The sequence below is a fragment of the Orcinus orca genome, chromosome 10 (assembly GCF_937001465.1).
Source record: "Orcinus orca chromosome 10, mOrcOrc1.1, whole genome shotgun sequence".
Lineage (NCBI taxonomy): Eukaryota > Metazoa > Chordata > Mammalia > Artiodactyla > Delphinidae > Orcinus > Orcinus orca.
This window is the reverse complement of record NC_064568.1, coordinates 20,552,227-20,571,615: the sequence shown is the minus strand read 5'-3', so window position 1 is coordinate 20,571,615 and position 19,389 is coordinate 20,552,227. Positions and strand designations below refer to the sequence as shown.

The 19,389-nt window shown below is 39.2% G+C and overlaps 1 protein-coding gene across 7 annotated transcripts in view; it reads left to right on the top strand.

Moving 5' to 3' along the window:
* The window catches only part of MITF (melanocyte inducing transcription factor), a 223,509-nt gene that overhangs the window by 108,980 nt on the left and 95,140 nt on the right, over positions 1 to 19,389 (top strand). The window contains exon 1 of one of the 7 annotated variants that reach the window (XM_004268012.4): positions 14,883 to 14,938. The exons of the other annotated variants lie outside the window; for them this stretch is intronic. Within the exon in view, the coding sequence (XP_004268060.3) occupies positions 14,883 to 14,938 (56 nt within the window). Of the gene's footprint in view, positions 1 to 14,882; positions 14,939 to 19,389 lie in introns of those variants that run through there. 7 annotated transcript variants of the gene reach the window in all.

The following is a 19,389-nucleotide window of genomic DNA, read 5'->3' as shown; positions in this document are numbered from 1 at the left end:
TTAAATGATCCCATTTATATAATGTTCTGGAAAATACAAAACTATAGGAATAGAAAAATAGGTAATTTCTGGGGGATGGGTTTGGGTGATGTTTTGACTCCCCAGGGGCAGCCTAAGGAGTGTTTGAAATGATGGAACTGTTCTGTATCTTGATTGTGGTGGTGGTTACATGAATTTATGCATTTCAAAACCTCTAGAACTGTACAGCAAAAAGGTGAATTTTAATGTTATATAAATTAAGAACAATATTTTTAAAAAAGAATGACAGCGTGTACCCAACACACTGAGAGAGAAATGTGGACTTGTTTTGAAAGGGGCAATGCATGTCATTAAAATCCCATAAGTATCTTTTGATTAGCTACTAGAAGTCAGTGCTTTATAGGAAATCAGAAAAGAAAGTACTGGTCTGTATGCTCAGTGGCGTAACAGTCAACTTTGGTAAACATGCACAAAAAAATAAAAGGGAACATTACATTTGTATCATGGAAATCTAGACAGAGGAAAAAAGGCATCTAGCTGGGATCATGGATGATTTTTGTTAAAGTGAGGAAGGTTTGTCAAGGTATTAATATAATTTTGAAGAATGGGTCGATTATTAAAATGTTTTTTAGTAAACTTTTAATCAAAGTATAACATTCCTATAGAAAAGTATACACATCTTATGTGTACTGCCTGATGAATTTTCATGGAGTAATCCAGTCTATGAGACAGACCATTACTAGCATCCTTGCACCTTCTGCTAGTCAACCCTTCCCCAGATATAATCACCATCCTGACTTCTAACATAGATTAATGCTGTCTGGGTGTTATTTAACTTTATACAAATGGAACAATACAGCCTGTACTGCCATGTCTGGATTCCTTTGCCCAACATTATGTATGTGAGATTCATCCCTGTTGTCATATGTGGCAATAGTTTATTCCCATGGAATATTCTGTTGTATGACTATATCACTATCTCTTCTACTGTTGATGGGCATTTGGTTTGCCTACAGTTTTGCACTGTTATGAGCGGTGCTGTTATGAACATTATTGCTATATGCTTTTTGGTGAACATGCATGTACATTTCTGTGTGCTATGTGCCAAGGAGTGGAATTATTGGGTTATAAAGTATGCACGTGTCCAGCTTTGGTGAATACTACAAACCGTTTCCAAAGTCTTTGTACCAATTTACACCCACAGCAGCAGCATCTGAGTGTTCCAGTGGCACTACTCCTTGCCAACATTTAGTAACGAACCTCTGTTTCATTTTACTGGAGAATGTGTAGGATCTTGGTAGAAAGGGATGGTGAGTGCATGACAGGTATTCCAGGCAAGAGGAACAATTTAATCAAGAGTATACAGCTGGGGTTAGAGAATGAGTGCAGTAGTTCCCTGTTATCCACAGATTTAGTTATCCATAGTCCACCACCATCCAAAAATATTAAATGGAAAATTCCAGAAATAAACAATTCAGAAGTTTTCAGTTGCACACCATTCTGCATAGTGCGATGAAATCTCGCGCTGTCCTGTGCCGTCCTGCCCCAGACGTGAATCATCCCTTTGTCCAGCATATCCAGTCTGTTAGTAACTTAGTAGCCATCTAGGTTATCAGATTGACTGTCGTGTTCAAGTAGCCCTTATTTTACTTACTGATGGCCCCAGAGTGCAAGAATAGTGATGCGGGTGATTCAGATATTCTCTTACTGTGCGTAATTTATAAATTGAACTTTATCCTAGATATGTATGCATAGGAAAAAGCATAATATATATAGAGTTCAGTACTACTCATCCATGAGGGGTCTTGGAAAGTATCTTCCATGGATAAGAGGTGGGGGACTACTGTATGTTGTTTGTAATGTTTGTACTAGTTATAATCGTTGAGACTAGAAAGATAAGTTGGCCTTGATTGCCAGTCTAAATAAGACATTTGAAATTCATTCATTCTGTGTTGATAAACCATTAATTTTAGTAAAATAGTAGCATGGAAAATGAAATACTGCCTTTTGCAGCAACATGGATGAACCTAGAGATCATCATACTAAGTGAAGTAAGTCAGACAAAGACAGATATCCTATGATATCACTTATATGTGGAATCTAAAAAAAGGTACAAATGAACTTATTTACAAAACAGAAATAGAGTCACAGATGTAGAAAACAAACTTATGGTTACCAGGGCAAAAAGTGGGGGAAGGATAAATTGGGAGATTTGGGATTGACATATACACACTACTATATATAAAATAGATAACTAATACGGACCTGCTGTATAGCACAGGGAACTCTTAATACTCTGTAATGACCTATAGGGGAAAAGAATCTCAAAAAGTGGATATATGTATAAATGATTCATGTTGCTGTACAGCAGAAACTAACACAGCATTGTAAATCAACTATACTCCAATAAAAACGGAAAAAAAAAATAAAGTAGTAGCATGAAAGCAGCAAAGCCATGCTTTAGGAAGAGTTATCTAGTAGTAGGTTTAGGATGTACTGCAGGGAGTGGGGAGGGCAACTTAGTAGTCCAGGCCAGAGCAACTTAGCAGTCCAGGCCAGAGCTTTATCATGGCAGAATAACTGTGAGGGCAGAGGAGATGCAGTGTGGTGTTGACAGGTAACATATGATAAGTGACCAGACAGTGGAGGGTTAAGGGCAAAGGAGAGTGAGAGATACCTCTGACCTGATGGTACCATAGCCAGATAGGTCAAAATTATCCTTAATGAGTGGGCTATGCTTGTTATCTCTATATCTTCACTTTCCTTACGCTCCTTTTTAATCCTTCATAAAAAATGTGAAATATACACATAGAAGAGCACCGAAAACCTATCAGTTAAGTAAAGAACAATAAGATGAATAACCGTGTCCCCAGTATTCATCCTGAGATATAAAGTACTCTAGAAGCCTCACCTTTGATTACATCCTCCTCTGTATCCTACCCCCAACTGAGTTCACCACCACCCTGAATTTTACGCTAATCACTCCCTTGCTTTTCATTACTGTTCAGTGTTGCTATCTATGACTGCTTGTCTAAACTAGACTTTGAATATAAACAGTGGAGCCATATGGCAGTATTCTGTGTGACTTGCCTTTTTCAACATTGTTTTTGATTTGAAACATGTAGAGGCATATAGCTGTAGTTTATTCATTTTCACTGTTGTGTACTTAATCCATTGTGTCCATAATCTTCAATTTATTGATCTATTCCTCCTTAATCCTTACCCTCTGTGCTGTGGCTTTAATCACTCAACATAATTTTTTCACGTTGACAAAATACTGTGGCATATGTAACTCAAGTATGCCAGTGTACTGTGTCCCACCGACTTTAAAAGCTGTCTGATAGACACACTGAAGTTTTTGCTTATTTATTTAACACTTACAGTGAGTTAGAACTACTCTGTCTCCTGTATGGGAGAGCTGCTTACTTTAAAATAGAGTTTCTCACGCGCAGCACTATTAAACATTTGGGGCTGGGTAGTCTTTATTGTGAGAGGCGTGCTAGGCCTTGTAAGGTATTTAACAGCACCCTGGTCTCTGCCTCTAGATGCCAGTAGCACCTGCCTCCCCGTCTGTAACAACCAGAAGTGGCTCCAGACATTGTCACATGTCCCCTGAGGACAAGACTGTGCCGTTTGAGAACCACGATTTTAAAGGATTAGGATTCAATGAAAAGGCGTTGAGTTACCATGACTGACAGGAGAGAATCATCAGTGTAACCTTCGTCTTACTTCCCTGCTGCCCCCTCCTGGCTCCGGGTTAGAGGTGTATTCTTGTCTTTGGGCAGTGGACCTTCCCTGGTTCTGGAGATCAGCCATTTCCTCTTGCAAGTGCCTTGGCCGTTTCACTGCATGCTGGTGACTGTTTTCTGTATTCTCTCTATACCTGCCACTCTCTTTGCTCTGATCCCACCTACCCTAGAGGTAGTCTTTACTTCATGGGTCTGATGAGAGAATCATGCTTACTGCATTTATAAATTGCTTCCATTTCTCCCAAAGCAAAGGAAAAGAAATATTTTTTGAAATTGTCAGTTTAAAACACTATAATAAACCCATGTTAAACCAAAGTTAAAAGTGCCAGTGAACTATAAGATGATCATATTTCAAACGTTTTTACAGCATTATTGATAGTTTGATATTAATTTGGGCTTAGGAGTTATGGAACATATGCAGAGTGGTAAAATGATGGGACCTTTTGATCTTCAAAATTAAAACTTTGATCTTCAAAATTTAAATTAAAATATATTTAGGTGGTACATGGCTCTCCCATAACTTTTTGTATGGGTTTTTTTCATGTCCAGCACAAACCTGTATGTGAATCCCAAAGCATTATAAAGTTGGCTCCATCTAGTGTATAAAAATATTATACAGCTAGGGAAAAAAAAAAACCCAAAAACTCTACTGGGAATCTCCTCTGGTACTTTATTATGAAATTAGAAAAAAGGCAAACCAAAACAAAACTGGACTATAAGCTATATTTGTGCCCCAGGAGATAACACAGGCAGAAGTGACCTTCACAGTGTGAGAGGAGAGGTCATTATATATTGAAATACAGCATGCCTAACATTTTGTTCTAACAGCCTTGCCTTTTTTTTTTTTTCTGGACGGAGGTCTTGTTTACAGGCACTATCAACAATCGTGGCATCACTTCCATTGTGATATTCTCGGTCCTACTGGCCTGGCCCCTAGTTTTCCTGTATGGAATCATATCTGTCAGTCATGTTCACTTTCCACAGTTAGGAAGTGATTAGGACTAGGCCCACGTACTATGATTTCAGAGCCCTAGATGATTTTCTTTATCAGACTGGAATTCTTTGTAGCTGTTCGCTTCTCACTGCAATAGAGTAGCCACTATTTCTGGGCTGTGTTTAATCTTGTGTCCACTGAAGGATTCTGACACATTCTTCATTTCTCTCAATCAGGGTTCCCAAATTTGAGCCATGCTCATACTAACTTCATGACCTTTGCCCCCATATTCCATATGGAGGCTTAAATAAATTAAAAATATATATTTAAAGGAAATGCTATAGTAAATGGCAACGACAGATGGATGTATGTGTAAAATAAATATAATGAAATTGGAAGAAAACTGTTAGATCCTGACTAGGTGTGTGGTCTAGAAGGGCCTGAGTATGAGATCTGAGCTGTTTTTGTTACAAAAGGCAAGTGTTTCGAGATTGAAGACACATTAGCATCAAAAAGACACTTTTCCTGGGATGAAAGAAATTGGAAAGGACCTTTCTCACTGTGTAATTCCATGGTCATTGAATGTGGAGTCTGTGTGTCTCCATTTGAGACCATCCTGTATCCCACACTTTGAGAAACTTTGCTCACGATTTACCATCTTTGCCAAAGGAAGTTTGTCATGCTACCCCAATCTCCAAAGGCCTTGTTTCCCATCGAAAGCCTTTTTGAGTAATTCTTTCTTTTCTGAGTACTTCCTTACTTCTCCCATTAAAAAGTAGAAATTGTGCTGATATTTCACATTTTCTCCCCTTTTTTTCAACTAGATTAAGTTATTTGAGAACGAACATTGTGTGTTTCTTTACATTTCTAGTGAATGCCATTAATTTAACTCATGCTTGGTATAAATATTCAGGGAAGCCTGCTTCATTCCTGTTTTTGTTTTTTTGTAAAGGTAGATTACAGTCAGAAGTGACCAGAAAAAGCACCATGGTCAATTCATTAATCATTTAACCCATTGACAAATAGTTACTGGGTTCTTTCTCTGGGTCTGGAATTGTGCCTGGTTAAAGAATGAAGAGGTGAACTAAACAGACATGGTTTATGCCTTCATGGAATTCAGACTCTAGTGTGGGGTGTGGGGAACAGACCACTAAAGAGGTGGCTCCAATGCAAGGTTCTAATTTTAGAATTAGTTTGCTTCTGTGATTGTTGAGTGGCTCACAGAAACTTGGCACAGAGAACCCTAGCGAGAGGCGTGTGGGCCCTGGAGTTTCAAACCCCAGATCTGCAGCTCATCAACATCTTGACTCTAGGCAAGTTACCTCACTCCTTGTCCCTGTTTCTTTATTTAAATAAAAAGAGATAAAATAAAGGTACAGTTATCAGTGTGATGATATGATGAATTCTCTGTCTTTTCTCTTCCCCCCTCTTTTTTTTTTTTTAAAGAGGCAGAGACACAATCTCATTTTGTCAGATTTTCAGATTTTCAAATTCCCTGCCTGGCACACTAGGAAATGAAAACACGTCGATCCTTAATCCAGTATTAGAAAGCAGATGTCCGTATTAATGGGAATATCATTGTGGATGGCACGTAAAGATGGCAAATTCATGCAACTTCCAAATTGTCTGTTTAAATTAATAAATGATTTGAGCATTCAGAGTTACTCCAAAACATTTCTGTCTTCAGAGTTTAAGGGCTATGATATATTATTGATGTACCTCAAGCATGTTGAGTAGTGCCTGGAAAGTAGTAGGTGCTCAATAAATATTTGTTGAATGAATGAGTTTTAATAAAAATCTTTCTATTTTTCTATCTTTTACTCATGATTTTGTCCGTATCTTTTAAAAATGAGCCAGCATTGTTTGATATGAGGAGCTTAATAAGCTTGAATGGGAGTGGTGATGATTCTCTGCAGCTCCATCACCAGCCTCATCTGTAATAGCTGGCAAGTAATAAATACTTGGTAAATGTCAAAGTGAGAATTAGGTAGTTTTGGTTAGGCACTATTTTTTATTTTTTAAGAACATATAGCTTAATTTTTTCAAGCAAAGATTTCATTTTTATGTTACTACATAGCAGTATTACTTGAAATTACGGAGGCTATTAATTTAAAATATTGGTTACTTTAACATTTTACTGTCAACATAAATATATGCTTTGATTATAGGACTCCCTAGCGTGTAAATTAGATTCAGAATGCTAATGTGTATCAAGTTTATGATGATTGATTAGATTTAATCAACAGACAGGAAGGATTTCTGTGCAAATATTATTTTTCTCATTTCAAATCCTATTTGCTCAGCATAACTGAAACAGGATGTCATTAATATAAGAGTGAGTATTGAGATGCTTTAGAAGTTTGGGAAACTTGATTATGGACATAAATTTAACCTATGGTGATCTTCTGAACACAGAGAGGTTTGATTTGTTATACTTTTACTTATTTAAATACACTATTTCCTGCTTGACTTCTGAGTATGTTTATATAGTAAAAATACAAATTAAAAACATAACTGACACATCGAGTCAGAGCTGAAGGTTCCCTGGGCTAGCAATTTTGTCTGTAGCTAAGACAGTCATTGAAAAAGCATTGGAAGTTGTCCACTGTCAGAAGAAGTTTCAGATCGCCATCAACATCTTAGCTTTTAGTCCTTCACTATGAATGAATATGTTATTCACAAGTATCTCTAGACCTTTCCTGAGCTTATATAGTGCATGGGGTATGTGTGTGTCTACAGTACACCACCACACTATGCTGTCTCCAGTTGAAAAACGGTGCTAAGTTTACGTCTGTTAAGAGAGACTTATCAGTTGTTTACTTATTTATGAAATAGTGGACCTCTCAGAGGTTTTCTGCTCACAGGCCAAAGTCACTGCCCTGGATTCTTACCACATGTTGTACAAATGAGAGCTTTCACACCTGACACACTTTCGTAGCACCTTCCACCATAGCACTGTGATTTTCCATGAGAAACAGTCTGTCTGTACCTTCAGCTCAGTTTTTGGAATACAAATATGGGATTTACGTGAATGGAATGGAAAGTCTAACTGACAGAGTACCCTTCTTCTTTATTTCCATCCCTTTTCCAGTTCCCCCTTGGACAATAAAGGATTAGGTGGTTCTTTGAGCTGCTGATGCCTTGGCGTCTCGGAGAGGGAAGCTGGGGAGGGATGGATTTACCTGCTTTGTAGCCAGGACCTCAGCTAAGGTGGTCTGTGGAGGCCACTTCTAATAGCTGAATATTGTGTTGCTTTAAAATACTTTAATATCTTGACTCTTGCTTGGAAGAAGAACGAAACTGATGTCTTTGTTGATGACGATGGGGTTGAACTCTCCTGCTTATGTCCTCAACACTGTTAGGAGGATGGCAAGCACACCCTATGTGCTTATTTGCTCTTCAGGCTTTAATTACTTTTAAAAAGGAGTTACTACAGTAAAAGACAAGTCCACATTTTTCTTTTTAAATAAGTGAAAAGTCCTGAAGGCGAAGATTTCACTTCTTATAAAGTCGTAGTGTGAGTAACTTTATGCCCCCCCCATGACAACAGCATTATCTTTTCCTATTTATTTACCTAGATAAGGAAAGTAATTGCATTTTTACTAAATTTCTCCTTTGAGGAAATGCCATCAAAGTGGCATAATCTCAAATCAGTGTTTCCCTCCTCAAGCTTGTGTTGTCTCACAAACTTGGCTTATTTTGTAGATTGTGGTCTGCTTATTGAAAATACCCCGCTGCCATTTATAGAGAACAAAGAGACAGCTCCTGAATCGCCTTTAATGCAGAGCAAGTATTTGTTTTGAAGTGAACTCTAACAGATAATATCAGAGAGCTCAAGGGAAGGAACTAATCTCTCGTACTGATTATTTATGAAAGACCAAGCTATTATTCCATCTATTTCTCCCTTCATTAATTGCTTAAAGATTTACTTTGACAGCATTTGAGATGTCTCTTTGTAGATGATATCTGTATTCTCAGGACAGAGTTTTCTAAACAGTTTTAAAAAAAGCATTATTTTTTTCTTCTGGATATTTGTATAAGCATCTAACATTTCTTTCATAATGTTGACATGAGCCTAGATTAAGTTTACCTGGGGTCATCTTGGTCTTGTCTGCATTTTCCTTTTCAACCTTAAAGGGCTGCTTTGTGAGCCAGGTACAATGAGCCGTCTTTCAGAAGGTGCTGTACCATCATTGTTACAGGGAGATCTGTTCCTGGTAGTAGAAAAAAAAAAAAAAGAAGAAACAGGATGAAAGAGGTAAACGTTATTGAGTGGTACTGAACACTTATTTCTGCAGGTAAGTAGTCATTAAAAATTTCCCTCAGTCATGCTGTGAGGGGTTCAAATTAGAACTGCTGGGTTGCCAGTTCCTTGTAACTTTGTATCCTAATACTTTATCCATAAAAGTGAGTTGTGTTCAGCAACTGAAAGCTTCCAAATGAAAAGTATACAATTGTGAGTCCCACTTATACCTATTGACTTCCTAATTAATTAAATGCCATCATCAAATTATATTTCATAGCTCCTTCATTACCTGATCTTTTTCATTTTGTCACTCATCCATCCATTCTTCCATCCATTTATCCATCCATCCATCCATCCACCCACCCACCCACCCATCCATCCATCTAGCAAAAATTTATTGAGCACTTACTTTATCCCAGGCACCGAGAACGAAATAAATACAAAGGAAGAACCCTGCCCTCAAGGATGAAAGACAAACAAATAAAATGATTAGAAGTTGGAGTAAGTGCTATGAAAGAAAGAAAAAAACATTTACTGGGAGAGTAAATAGCAGAAGTGGGTGTTCCTGCTTTAGGTAGGATAGGGGGCAAGGGAAGCCCTCCCTAGGGAAGAAACAGAAAACCTGTGAGACCTCATCTGAAAGGTGGGAAGGAGCCCCCCTGGGAAGGAGCCCTTGGAGCAGCCATTCTGTCCTTCCTCCTCCCTCTTACCATGGGCCTGTGTACGTGAGTTTGGGGTTTCTCTGGGGCTCACCCCAGAGAAGCAGAGCCTCTTGCATTTTCCTGTTTATCTTCCCCACAGCACTTGAGAGATGTCTCGCAAATGCTGCGTGCATCAATAAATGTTTGAGTAAAAGGGCCTTTCGGTGGCATCTTTTTCCAGAGCGTGAACACGATGGCATGTGGGGAAAAGAGGGGATGTGTTTGTCACTCTGGAGAGTAGTTTGTGAGTTTTGTAATCACTTTCATGATACTCGTGAATCAAGGCTTTCACTCAACATTCAAAGCATATTCATTGAAACTCCAAGTGAACACTTTAATATACCGAACTATTCAAGTAAAGACTTCTTTATTCAACAAATAAAGGGAACTTACATTCTTGGGTGTTTTTCTGTCACTCTTGGAGAGATAATTTACATAGAATATATTATATATAATTATGTATATTATGTTGTATAATAGTGGTTCCCAGGCCTTACTTCACATTAGTCCTTTATGAGAATTTTTTTAAAAATATGGAATTCAAAACGATGCCTTTGGAGAGTCTCAATCATTTGTTTGGGGAAAGATTCTTGACATTTGTATTTTTAAATGCTCCTGAGTTGATTTTAAGGAGATGGAGTGGGGAGAAATGTCCCCAGGTGCTTCTGATAGGGATACACGTTTGGGAACCATTGGCTGGGATCACATGAAGGGTAGGTGCTTCCTAAATTGTATGTAGGGGCGTAGTTCATGGGTCAGTATAGTCCTTGGCATGTATTAAGTCCTCAAATGTTAACTATTTTGAGTGTGGTGAGTAGAAGTAGTTTACTGAAAAGAGCAATAACTATCAGAAGGAAAGATATAAGAAAATGATGTGCTTTGGGGGCAATAAAACATTTTATACCCAAATAAAACAAGAACAATTCTGACTGTGATAAAACAGTGGTTCTACTTTTCTTCAGCTGAGTTTTGGACAGGATAACAAGTAAAACCTCTTATCTCTTCTCTAACATGTTCAACATAGTGATTGAATTTTTCCTTCAAAAAAGATTGAGGCCCAAATTTAGCCAAAAAAAAAGAGAAAAAAAGAAAAAGTTGGCTGTCACTTGGATGTTTGATAGTTTTAAGTTCCATTTTAGTTAAGGTTGTCTTTGAAAAAGGTCAGTAAGAATTCTGATGACTCTAGTTGATTTGCTGGAATTTGGGGCAAGGAGTAGTAATTAAGATTTGAATTGTATTGGAGTACAGGTAATATTTTTATTCTGCATTCAGCGTTTCGTGTTAAAAAACTCTTTCTTTTTCCTCTGCTACCGATTCTTAGTTTGTGTTTAAATTTAGGGTTTCGGTGTATATATGCATTTATGTATATATGTGTGTGTTTATACATGTGGATTTATATATGTATATGCACTTAGGATACATATCTGAATAGTACAGATGTGAACAAGAGAGTTGCTTACACATCATAGATTAATCCATTTTAAACATATGAACATCAACCATGGGCTTTTTTTTTTTTAAACATCTTTATTGGAGTATAATTGCTTTACAATGGTGTGTTAGTTTCTGCTTTATAACGAAGTGAATCAGCTATACATACACGTATATCCCCATATCTCCTCCCTCTTGCGTCTCCCTCCCACCCTCCCTATCCCACCCCTCTAGGTGGTCACAAAGCACCGAGCTGATCTCCCTGTGCCATGCGGCTGCTTCCCACTAGCTAGCTATTTTACATTTGGTAGTGTATATATATCCATGCCACTCTCTCACTTCGTCCCAGCTTACCCTTCCGCCTCCCTATGTCCTCAAGTCCATTCTCTACGTCTGCGTCTTTATTCCTGAACCATGGACTATTTATTCTACTAGGTTCTAGGGATACAACAGTAAACCAAACAGACATGGTTGCTGCCCCTCAGAAGACATTTGTTGAATAATTGCATGACTGCTTGAGGGGCAGTATCGTGGAAATGTATGTAATGTTTTATGAATTTTGTAGATGGTGTCAGATGTGTAAGTCAACCTTTATTCCATTTGCCAGTGGGTATTTCATTGCTGTGTTCAGGGAGATCCCCCAAGAACATTAGCATAATATAGATATTTCTGAAGTACCATGAATAAGTTGAACACGTGCCCCTTAAAGGTAATTTTACTTGAACACTTATGTAAATGGTCAGCGGTTAGCCTCCTTGGGGTGGTAGATTGTCCAGGACAAAATGTCAGGCGATGTCATTGGCGGGACACGCCAGGGGAGCATTTGCCACCACATTCTGTCCCTGCTGGAATGGCTGGAATTGATTCCATTGGTTTCGTGATCAACGTTTGAGAGCCCACAGAGGGTACAGATTTTCCCTGTGTGTAAGCATGTAATAAATCAGGGTTTCAGTTGTAAAACTTCCCCGGGTGCATTGTAACTTAATGCAGCTTCAAATAGTGTCCAAGGTGGGAGAGAGTCCAGCTTGGTCTTTTAAAAATATCATCCCTTTAAGGTCCTGATATGGTAATTTCCTTCCCTCTCTGTTTTCTTTGATCTTCCAGTTTCTTTATGTTTTTTTTTCACTCTGTTGCATTTCCATTGGTTCTGTAGATTGGTCAGTGTGCATGGAGAATAGACAGTTCCAACTACAATCATAATTGTAAGAGCTGTTTTTTAATTGAGAGCTTACTGTGTGTCAGACTGTGCCATACACGTTACATATATTGTTTCCTTCCGTTTTAACAATAACCTACAGGATAGCCATTTATCATTTCCCCTTTCTCAAGTGAAGAAACTGGGACATGGAAAGTTTAGTAAATTTGCACAAGGTCACAGAATGAGTAAGTGGTGGGATTTGAACCTGGTTAAGTTGACACCAGAACCTGTGTTCTTCTTTTTTTTTAAATTAATTAATTAATTAATTTATTTATTTATGGCTGTGTTGGGTCTTCGTTGCTGTGTGCAGGCTTTCTGTAGTTGTGGTGAGCGGGGGCTACTCTCCGTTCCAGTGCACAGGCTTCTCATTGCAATTGGCTTCTCTTGTAGTGGAGCATGGGCTCTAGGCACGTGGGCTTCGGTAGTTGTGGCTCGCAGGTTCTAGAGCACAGGCTCAGTAGTTGTGGCGCATGGGCTTAGTTGCTCTGCGACATGTGGGATCTTCCTGGACCAGGGCTTGAACCCGTGTCCCCTGCATTGGCAGGCAGATTCTTAACCACTGCGCTGCCAGGGAAGTCCAGAACCTGTGTTCTTGATTTTTATGCCAAACTGTGTTAGAGGCAGGAGAAGTGAGGTGTGGAGTAGGTTAGTAAGGGGAATAGTGTGGCATCTTAGTCATCTGTTAACCCTAGTACCCAGCACAATGCCAAGTGTGTAGAAACTCCTCAATAACTATTGTTAATGAATGCAATCATTTGCATCAGGGACCTGGATTCCCCACCCCACCCCCATTCCTTCTATTTATTGGTCTTTAGCTTTACCAGTAATCTACCCACTTTAATCCACTTCTCTCCACTCTTGTCCCTCCCCCTCCCCCATAAAGTATAATCACCTCCTACTAGGACTATTGCAGTAGCCAATCTTGTTCCTTCTCTAGGTGGTTCTCGATATAGCAGCCGCCAGAGGGACCTTTCTAAAAACTCTGATCTGAGCCCATCACTTCCCTGCTTACAACCAACCTCTCAGTGGTTTCCTGTTCATCTTGGAACAAAATCAGTGACTCTTCTCTGATCTCCCAGATCCTGATGGTCTGGTCCTAGCCACTGCTTTAGCCTCACGGACGCCAGGATTTCCCTTACTCTCTGTCCTCCAGCCACAAAGAATCTTCCTTCTAACTCCCCACTTCAGGATTCTTGCACATGCCATTACCACTGCTCAGAAGACTCTTCTCCCATGCCCCGCTCCACACCCGTAACTCATGACTGATACCCCCACTCACTTCTATGCCCAGAGGCCCCTGCCTAAGGGAAACCTTTTCTGACCCTTACACTTTAAGCTTTCCCAGCTCCTTGTAGCATTTACCACATTTCATTATATATTTGGGTGATTATTTAATATGTGTCCCACTAGACTGTAAACTCCAAGAGTTTGCACAGTGCCTGGGACGTAGTAGGTGTTCCATAAATATTTATTCTACAAAAGAAAAAATGAACAAAGAATAAAAAGAGCCAGAAATAGCTTGTCGGAGACTCCTGGCTGGATATTTGCTATTATTAAAGGGAAATTAAAGAAAGATAATTTCATTACATTATAAAATTCAAGTTGGATTATGGCTTATAGAGACTGCATTGTTTTCCAACTATGTACTTCGGAGACAAACTCTTAGGCACAGAGAGGTGAAGTAACTTGCCCAGGATACACAGCTAGTCCATGTCAGATGTCTTTGTTCTGACCTCTGAATTGTGTGTAGGGAGAAACAGACATATTTTCATAAGTGGGCAGGACATCTTTGGTGTGCTGAGTCTGTAGGAGCTGCATCAGTATTTGATAATATTGAGGTCATGTCACAATTTTAAAGCATGTTTTGAGAGAGCATGTATTATTATTTCGGCACGTTCAGAATTTAATTAGATGACAATCTAAGAATACACAGATGTATGGCCTAAAGATGTCCTAAAAGATAGTGCCCACAGTTGAAGCAGCTTGTGTTTGACTTCCACCAGGACTGGGCAAGGGTAGCCCTCCGTATATTCTTGGGATCTGAGGGTAAGGAATGTTGTCCAGATCTCTAGCTTGTCAGCAGGAGAGCACGTTCAGTAATCAAGCTCCAGTTCCAGAAATGCCTGTGCATGGATGCAAAGCAGCTAGAGGTGTGTGATGAGCTGATGCTAGAGGTCTCCCCAGTTGAGAAGGGGCAGAAGCTGTCCCACAACCCTCCTGGATTCTGTGGGTCTCTGAAGTGTTAGAAATTCACCGGTATGTGAAATTACCTCAGGTTTCCCATTCTCTGTAATGCGCAGCCACTGCGAGCCTCCACCGGTACCTGTCTGTGCTCGGGAGGGCTAAGTAAGCATCCCAAGGTGTCACCTGGCTGCTGGGTTGGATTTCTGGTGGTGCCTGTGTCCTGGCGAAGCCCCCGTTGCAGGGTGAGGCAGCATTTTTGTCCTGCAGGTACACTAGGTACTGGATTAAACAGGTCTGCTGTTTCAGACAGACACCAGGCATGGTTGTAGCACGAGCTGTGCTTGGATTGGAGTTTCCAGGGCCTTATCAGGAGCCACCCCTAGTGACACAGCCAGTGCCAGAACTAACTTTGACTTTCACTCTTCACCAAGGGCTTGCAGAACACCTTAAAGGAAAAAAGATGGAGGCGCTTAGAGTTCAGATGTTCATGCCCTGTTCCTTTGAAAGCTTATATCTGTAAGTGAAGTTTTATTCTGGAAATAATCCTGGGACCACTTGACAGGAGTTTTGTTTTCTGGTTTTGTTTTTTGTTTTTGTTTTTTAAGGGGAGGACAGAGAAAGGGGAAGTACTATTCGGAGTTAAAAATACTGGAACTGTTACTCTGTGACTGTGGCTTTAATCGGCTTCAGCTGTAACCTCTAGTAGGTGGCTATGACAAGGATAACGACTAATTTGTGGGGGGAGGCAGGATTGAAATGCTAGCCCATTAGCTCTGCCTTCTCTTTTGAAATGGAATGTTGGTCTTAAATTAATCATGCCAGAAAATGACTGCTTAAAAAATCTGAGTGAGAACAGAGCTTGATTTATGATTACTAGGTAGACTGCAGCCCAGCTTTGTGATGAATAAAAAAGGGTTTTCTTCAGGAAAACGAGCGTGCTTAGTGACATTGGTCAAAATTGCCCCATTGCAAACACTTTGGATTTTTTGCTTTCTCCCCTCCTGCCCCCCCATCCCCCCCAACTGTGGAGTAGTAACAGTTGCATGAATAAACATCTCATTTGCATTTCTGCATATTGATTTTCTTTTTTCTCTTTGAGAGGAAAACAAAACATCCAAAATCAGAATCATCTGTCTGGCATAGAAATGTAGAACAAGCTTGAAATTGGCACTTTCAAAGAAATACTAAAATGGAGAAATGCTAAATGGATCATAGCTCTCCCCTCCCACTCCCCCATTTCCTTCAACATTTACTTTCAATGTTAGGCGATAAGATTTGAAAACAATACTAAAAGCTGTGTCCCTAAGTGAATAAGCATTCAAGCAAATCAACTTAAGCAAAAGCCACCTCTGGAGCTTAATAATTATTTACTGAACGTTCCTGGGTCATGAGAGAGGTTCTGATTAAGTCAGAAAAGCATTATGTTCAGCAGCTTGTGAAGGTGTGTTTAAAGACGGCAAGAATAATGGAAAAATACTAAATGTAGCAGAACTATTTTGAGAATTTGATTCTGAAAAAAATAAAATTCCCATAAATGTAATTGTGGTAAAAGTTCCTAATGTTCAGTAGGTAAATCTTTAAAAGGTTTTACAGTAGCTTTTAAAATTATTTTTCATTTGCTATTTTTGCTGTATTGTTTGCTTTTATAGATGTTTTTCATTGTATGTCATTAAAACAGTTTACTCATTTCTCTAAAATGATAGAACATTTTATGAACAGAGTATACATAATTGTGTATTTAAAATGTCGTGCTGTTAGAAATGTTATAATTTTCTGCTTTGTAAATCAGATACTAGTTAGGGAGATGATGGCTATTCTTTGTGATTCATACCCCACAACAACGTCCCCTAAAACGTACTAATTTTTGAAATATTATTTTTAAGCAAATTAATGGATATCATGATTGGATCAAACATGCCATTCAGCTTAAGGACAGTAGTGGTGTCATCCTTGAATTTACACCCAAATTAATTCTTAATTTCAACTACTTTTGCTTAATTGATTTTGAATTTTTTTTTTCCGGTTAACTAAAATACTGGCTACAGGAACATGCTTCCTTTATGAACTCACAGAATGAAATTCTTAGCACACATCTTTGACAAAACTTGTTCACTGAGCTGTTGCCCATTAACTTCTTTGTGCCTGCTCTTTTGGAGGGCACACACTGTGAATTAATTGTTTCTTTTGTGTTTTCCTCTAGGAAAGCAAAGAAACACCATAGCAGAAGGCAACATTGTAAGAGATTTGGCTTCCTAGAAAATAACTTGTCAGTTTTCACTAGTTTCAAGTTACTAGGAGCCTCAGAGGGTACCAATCCAGGAATTGAAGTACAGCACAGAAGAATCCATTGCCTATTACTTATTGTCTGCAGGGTGTGCTGGCCACTACTCTAAGAATCTTACTTGCGTTAATACATTCAGTTCTCATACTTGCTCTGTGACAAAGGTACTTTTTCCTACCTCCATTTTGTAGATGACAAAATTAAGGTTTGGGCAGGTGAAAGGTCCTGCCCATGTCATATAGCTGAGAAACGACAGAGCTGGGATTTCAACAGAGGTATTCTGGGCCCATGTCTCGTGCCTTTCTCTGTTCCGTTCTGTGGATTCTCATTTCAGATACTGAATGAATTGATGTTTCTTCCTCTGCCTTTTAATTAAGTGTGTTTCTCCGATGCTCAGATTTCTGGGTTATCCAAACTATAACTCCTTTGAGCTTTTGAGTGGCTATGATTAGTCCAGTGCCACAGTATTTGTCTATCAAATGGATTTCCTTATATCCAATTCAATGTTGATTATAAGGTGACTGTTCAGGGGAGATGAAAACTCTGCTGAATATATACAATGATTATATGATCTATTCTGACTTGAGAACTCTTAAAACATGGAAGGAAAGTTTGTCTTAGAATTAAGGTAATACAGTATGTCTCTAGAACTGAGCTTTTTGGAAAAAATGTGTTCTCTGCCACTGGATGACTCAAGCAAATGGTTTGACTAAAGGTCTTCCAACACTAAGGTTTTAGTGTTATCTGATTTTAGGAGGTGGGGTATTAGAATAGAGACACCAGATTTACTCTTTGGATAGATATTTATTTCATCCTGCTATATGCTAAGTATCTTTTAAGTGCTGGGGAATTTATATGTGAATAAAACAGAAATCTCTGCCCTCATAGTGCTGGCTCTATCTGGTCATGAAGGGCCAGGAACATTCCAGCTCTGTCCTTAAGTCTGGTTCTCATCCTCATGGTTCAGAGTGGCTGCTAGTCCTGCAGCCATTACAGCTAAATTCAAGGAGACATGATGGCAAAGATGGGTATCTCTTTAGGGAGAATTTTTGGACGTACCACATGACCTTTCTGCTTAAGTCTCATTGGCAAAACTTAGGCGTGAAGCCAACCTAGCTCCTGGAAAGCTGGGAAATGTTGTGAGTGGCAGTGTACCAGCCTAAACGAGGAGAAAATAGAATGGATACTAGATTGTTTGAGTTGTAGCTCTTAGGCTGAAACATTGATTTTTTTTGTTTTTTGGAATAACTGTTATTTTCTAAAATGCCACAGAAATGAGCTATGGTATAACAGAGCACATCCAACTGGCTTAAACAGAAATGGAGATTGGGAGTCCCTTGTAAATCAATATCCTATGTCCAGGGTTATCAAGACTTCAGGGATGGTTTGATCCAGATGCTCTGTGTCATCTAAACACTGGCTCCTTCTTCATTCTTCCTTCTCAGGCTTCTTTTCCCTCTTTCAACTCACATCACTGTTTCATTTAGTTTGGCTTTCTTTTCACATAGGTCCAGGAAGTTCCAGATTTATATCCTAGCATCTTTCCAAACATTAGTATACATAGAGGTCTTTTACCCCAGTATTTCTAGTCAATATTTCTATTTCTACTCAGCATAGGGCTGACTGTTATTGGACCATTTTAGAGCACAAGCACATTCGATGGGTATGCTGATTGGTCCAACTTACGTTGTGTTTCTATGTCTGGAGTTGGCAGCACCGCCATAACCTACCTCGGGAATGAAAAGTGAGGAGACTGATTTTTCAAGGTGAAATCAGGGTCCTTTGCCAAAGAAGTGGGACAGGATGCTGGGCAGGCACAAGTACCATGTGACCACCATAAATCATTACCACTATTTGTAAGGCTGGCTTTTAAACCATGACAGGTGCACACATTCACTGCTCCTGAGATCACAATTGGTACTTTTGTCTTGATTTCCACACAGTATTGCAGACTTTGCATCTTGGTTGATATGTTCTAGACATGCAGTAATTGTTAAGCGATTAAGGCTTTTGAATCTTCTCTGACCTGTTGTGACGTTGTCTAGACAAGTGGACAGAGCATGCCCTGTGACTGGGGCAGTTATTTGAGTAGAGATAGAAGGCTTTTCTGTCTTTAAAAAGATCCTTCCAATTACTTTCACACTCATGTCTGAATTCTGTCATTAGATTGTCATAGTTTTGGATAAAAAGTTCTTTCTTTTAAAATACTCTTAAGTGGGATATCTTGTCATGCCATATCAATTACTTACACCTTATAGGCGAATTTTTCAGAGCCTTTTAAAGCATGGCGTCTAGATATGAATGAGATTCCATAGTCGGACAGTGTAAACAAGAATTCTACAACATGGTCTATCAAGGCAGCTTGATAGGAGAGACAAGAAGTGTGAGTGTGGGACCCTCAGCTTCATCCGCTTTATAGCTTTTTGATAGTAGGCTGACGGATATAATTTCTTCAAGGGGAATTGAGAGTTAGGGGAGCATGGAAACCCGTGGTGGCATCTGTGGGAAATGGAGGACAGTCATGGCCTTAAAATGAGGAAATGGCACCTTCATATCCTTGTTGGAAAATACCTTTTAGTAAGAGATTCTCCTTGGTTGGAGTGTACAGAAGTGAGAAACTCTCTTTGGGAGGGGTGAAAATAATCAACTTAAAAAACATCTGATGAGGAACGTTGCCTAGAAGAGC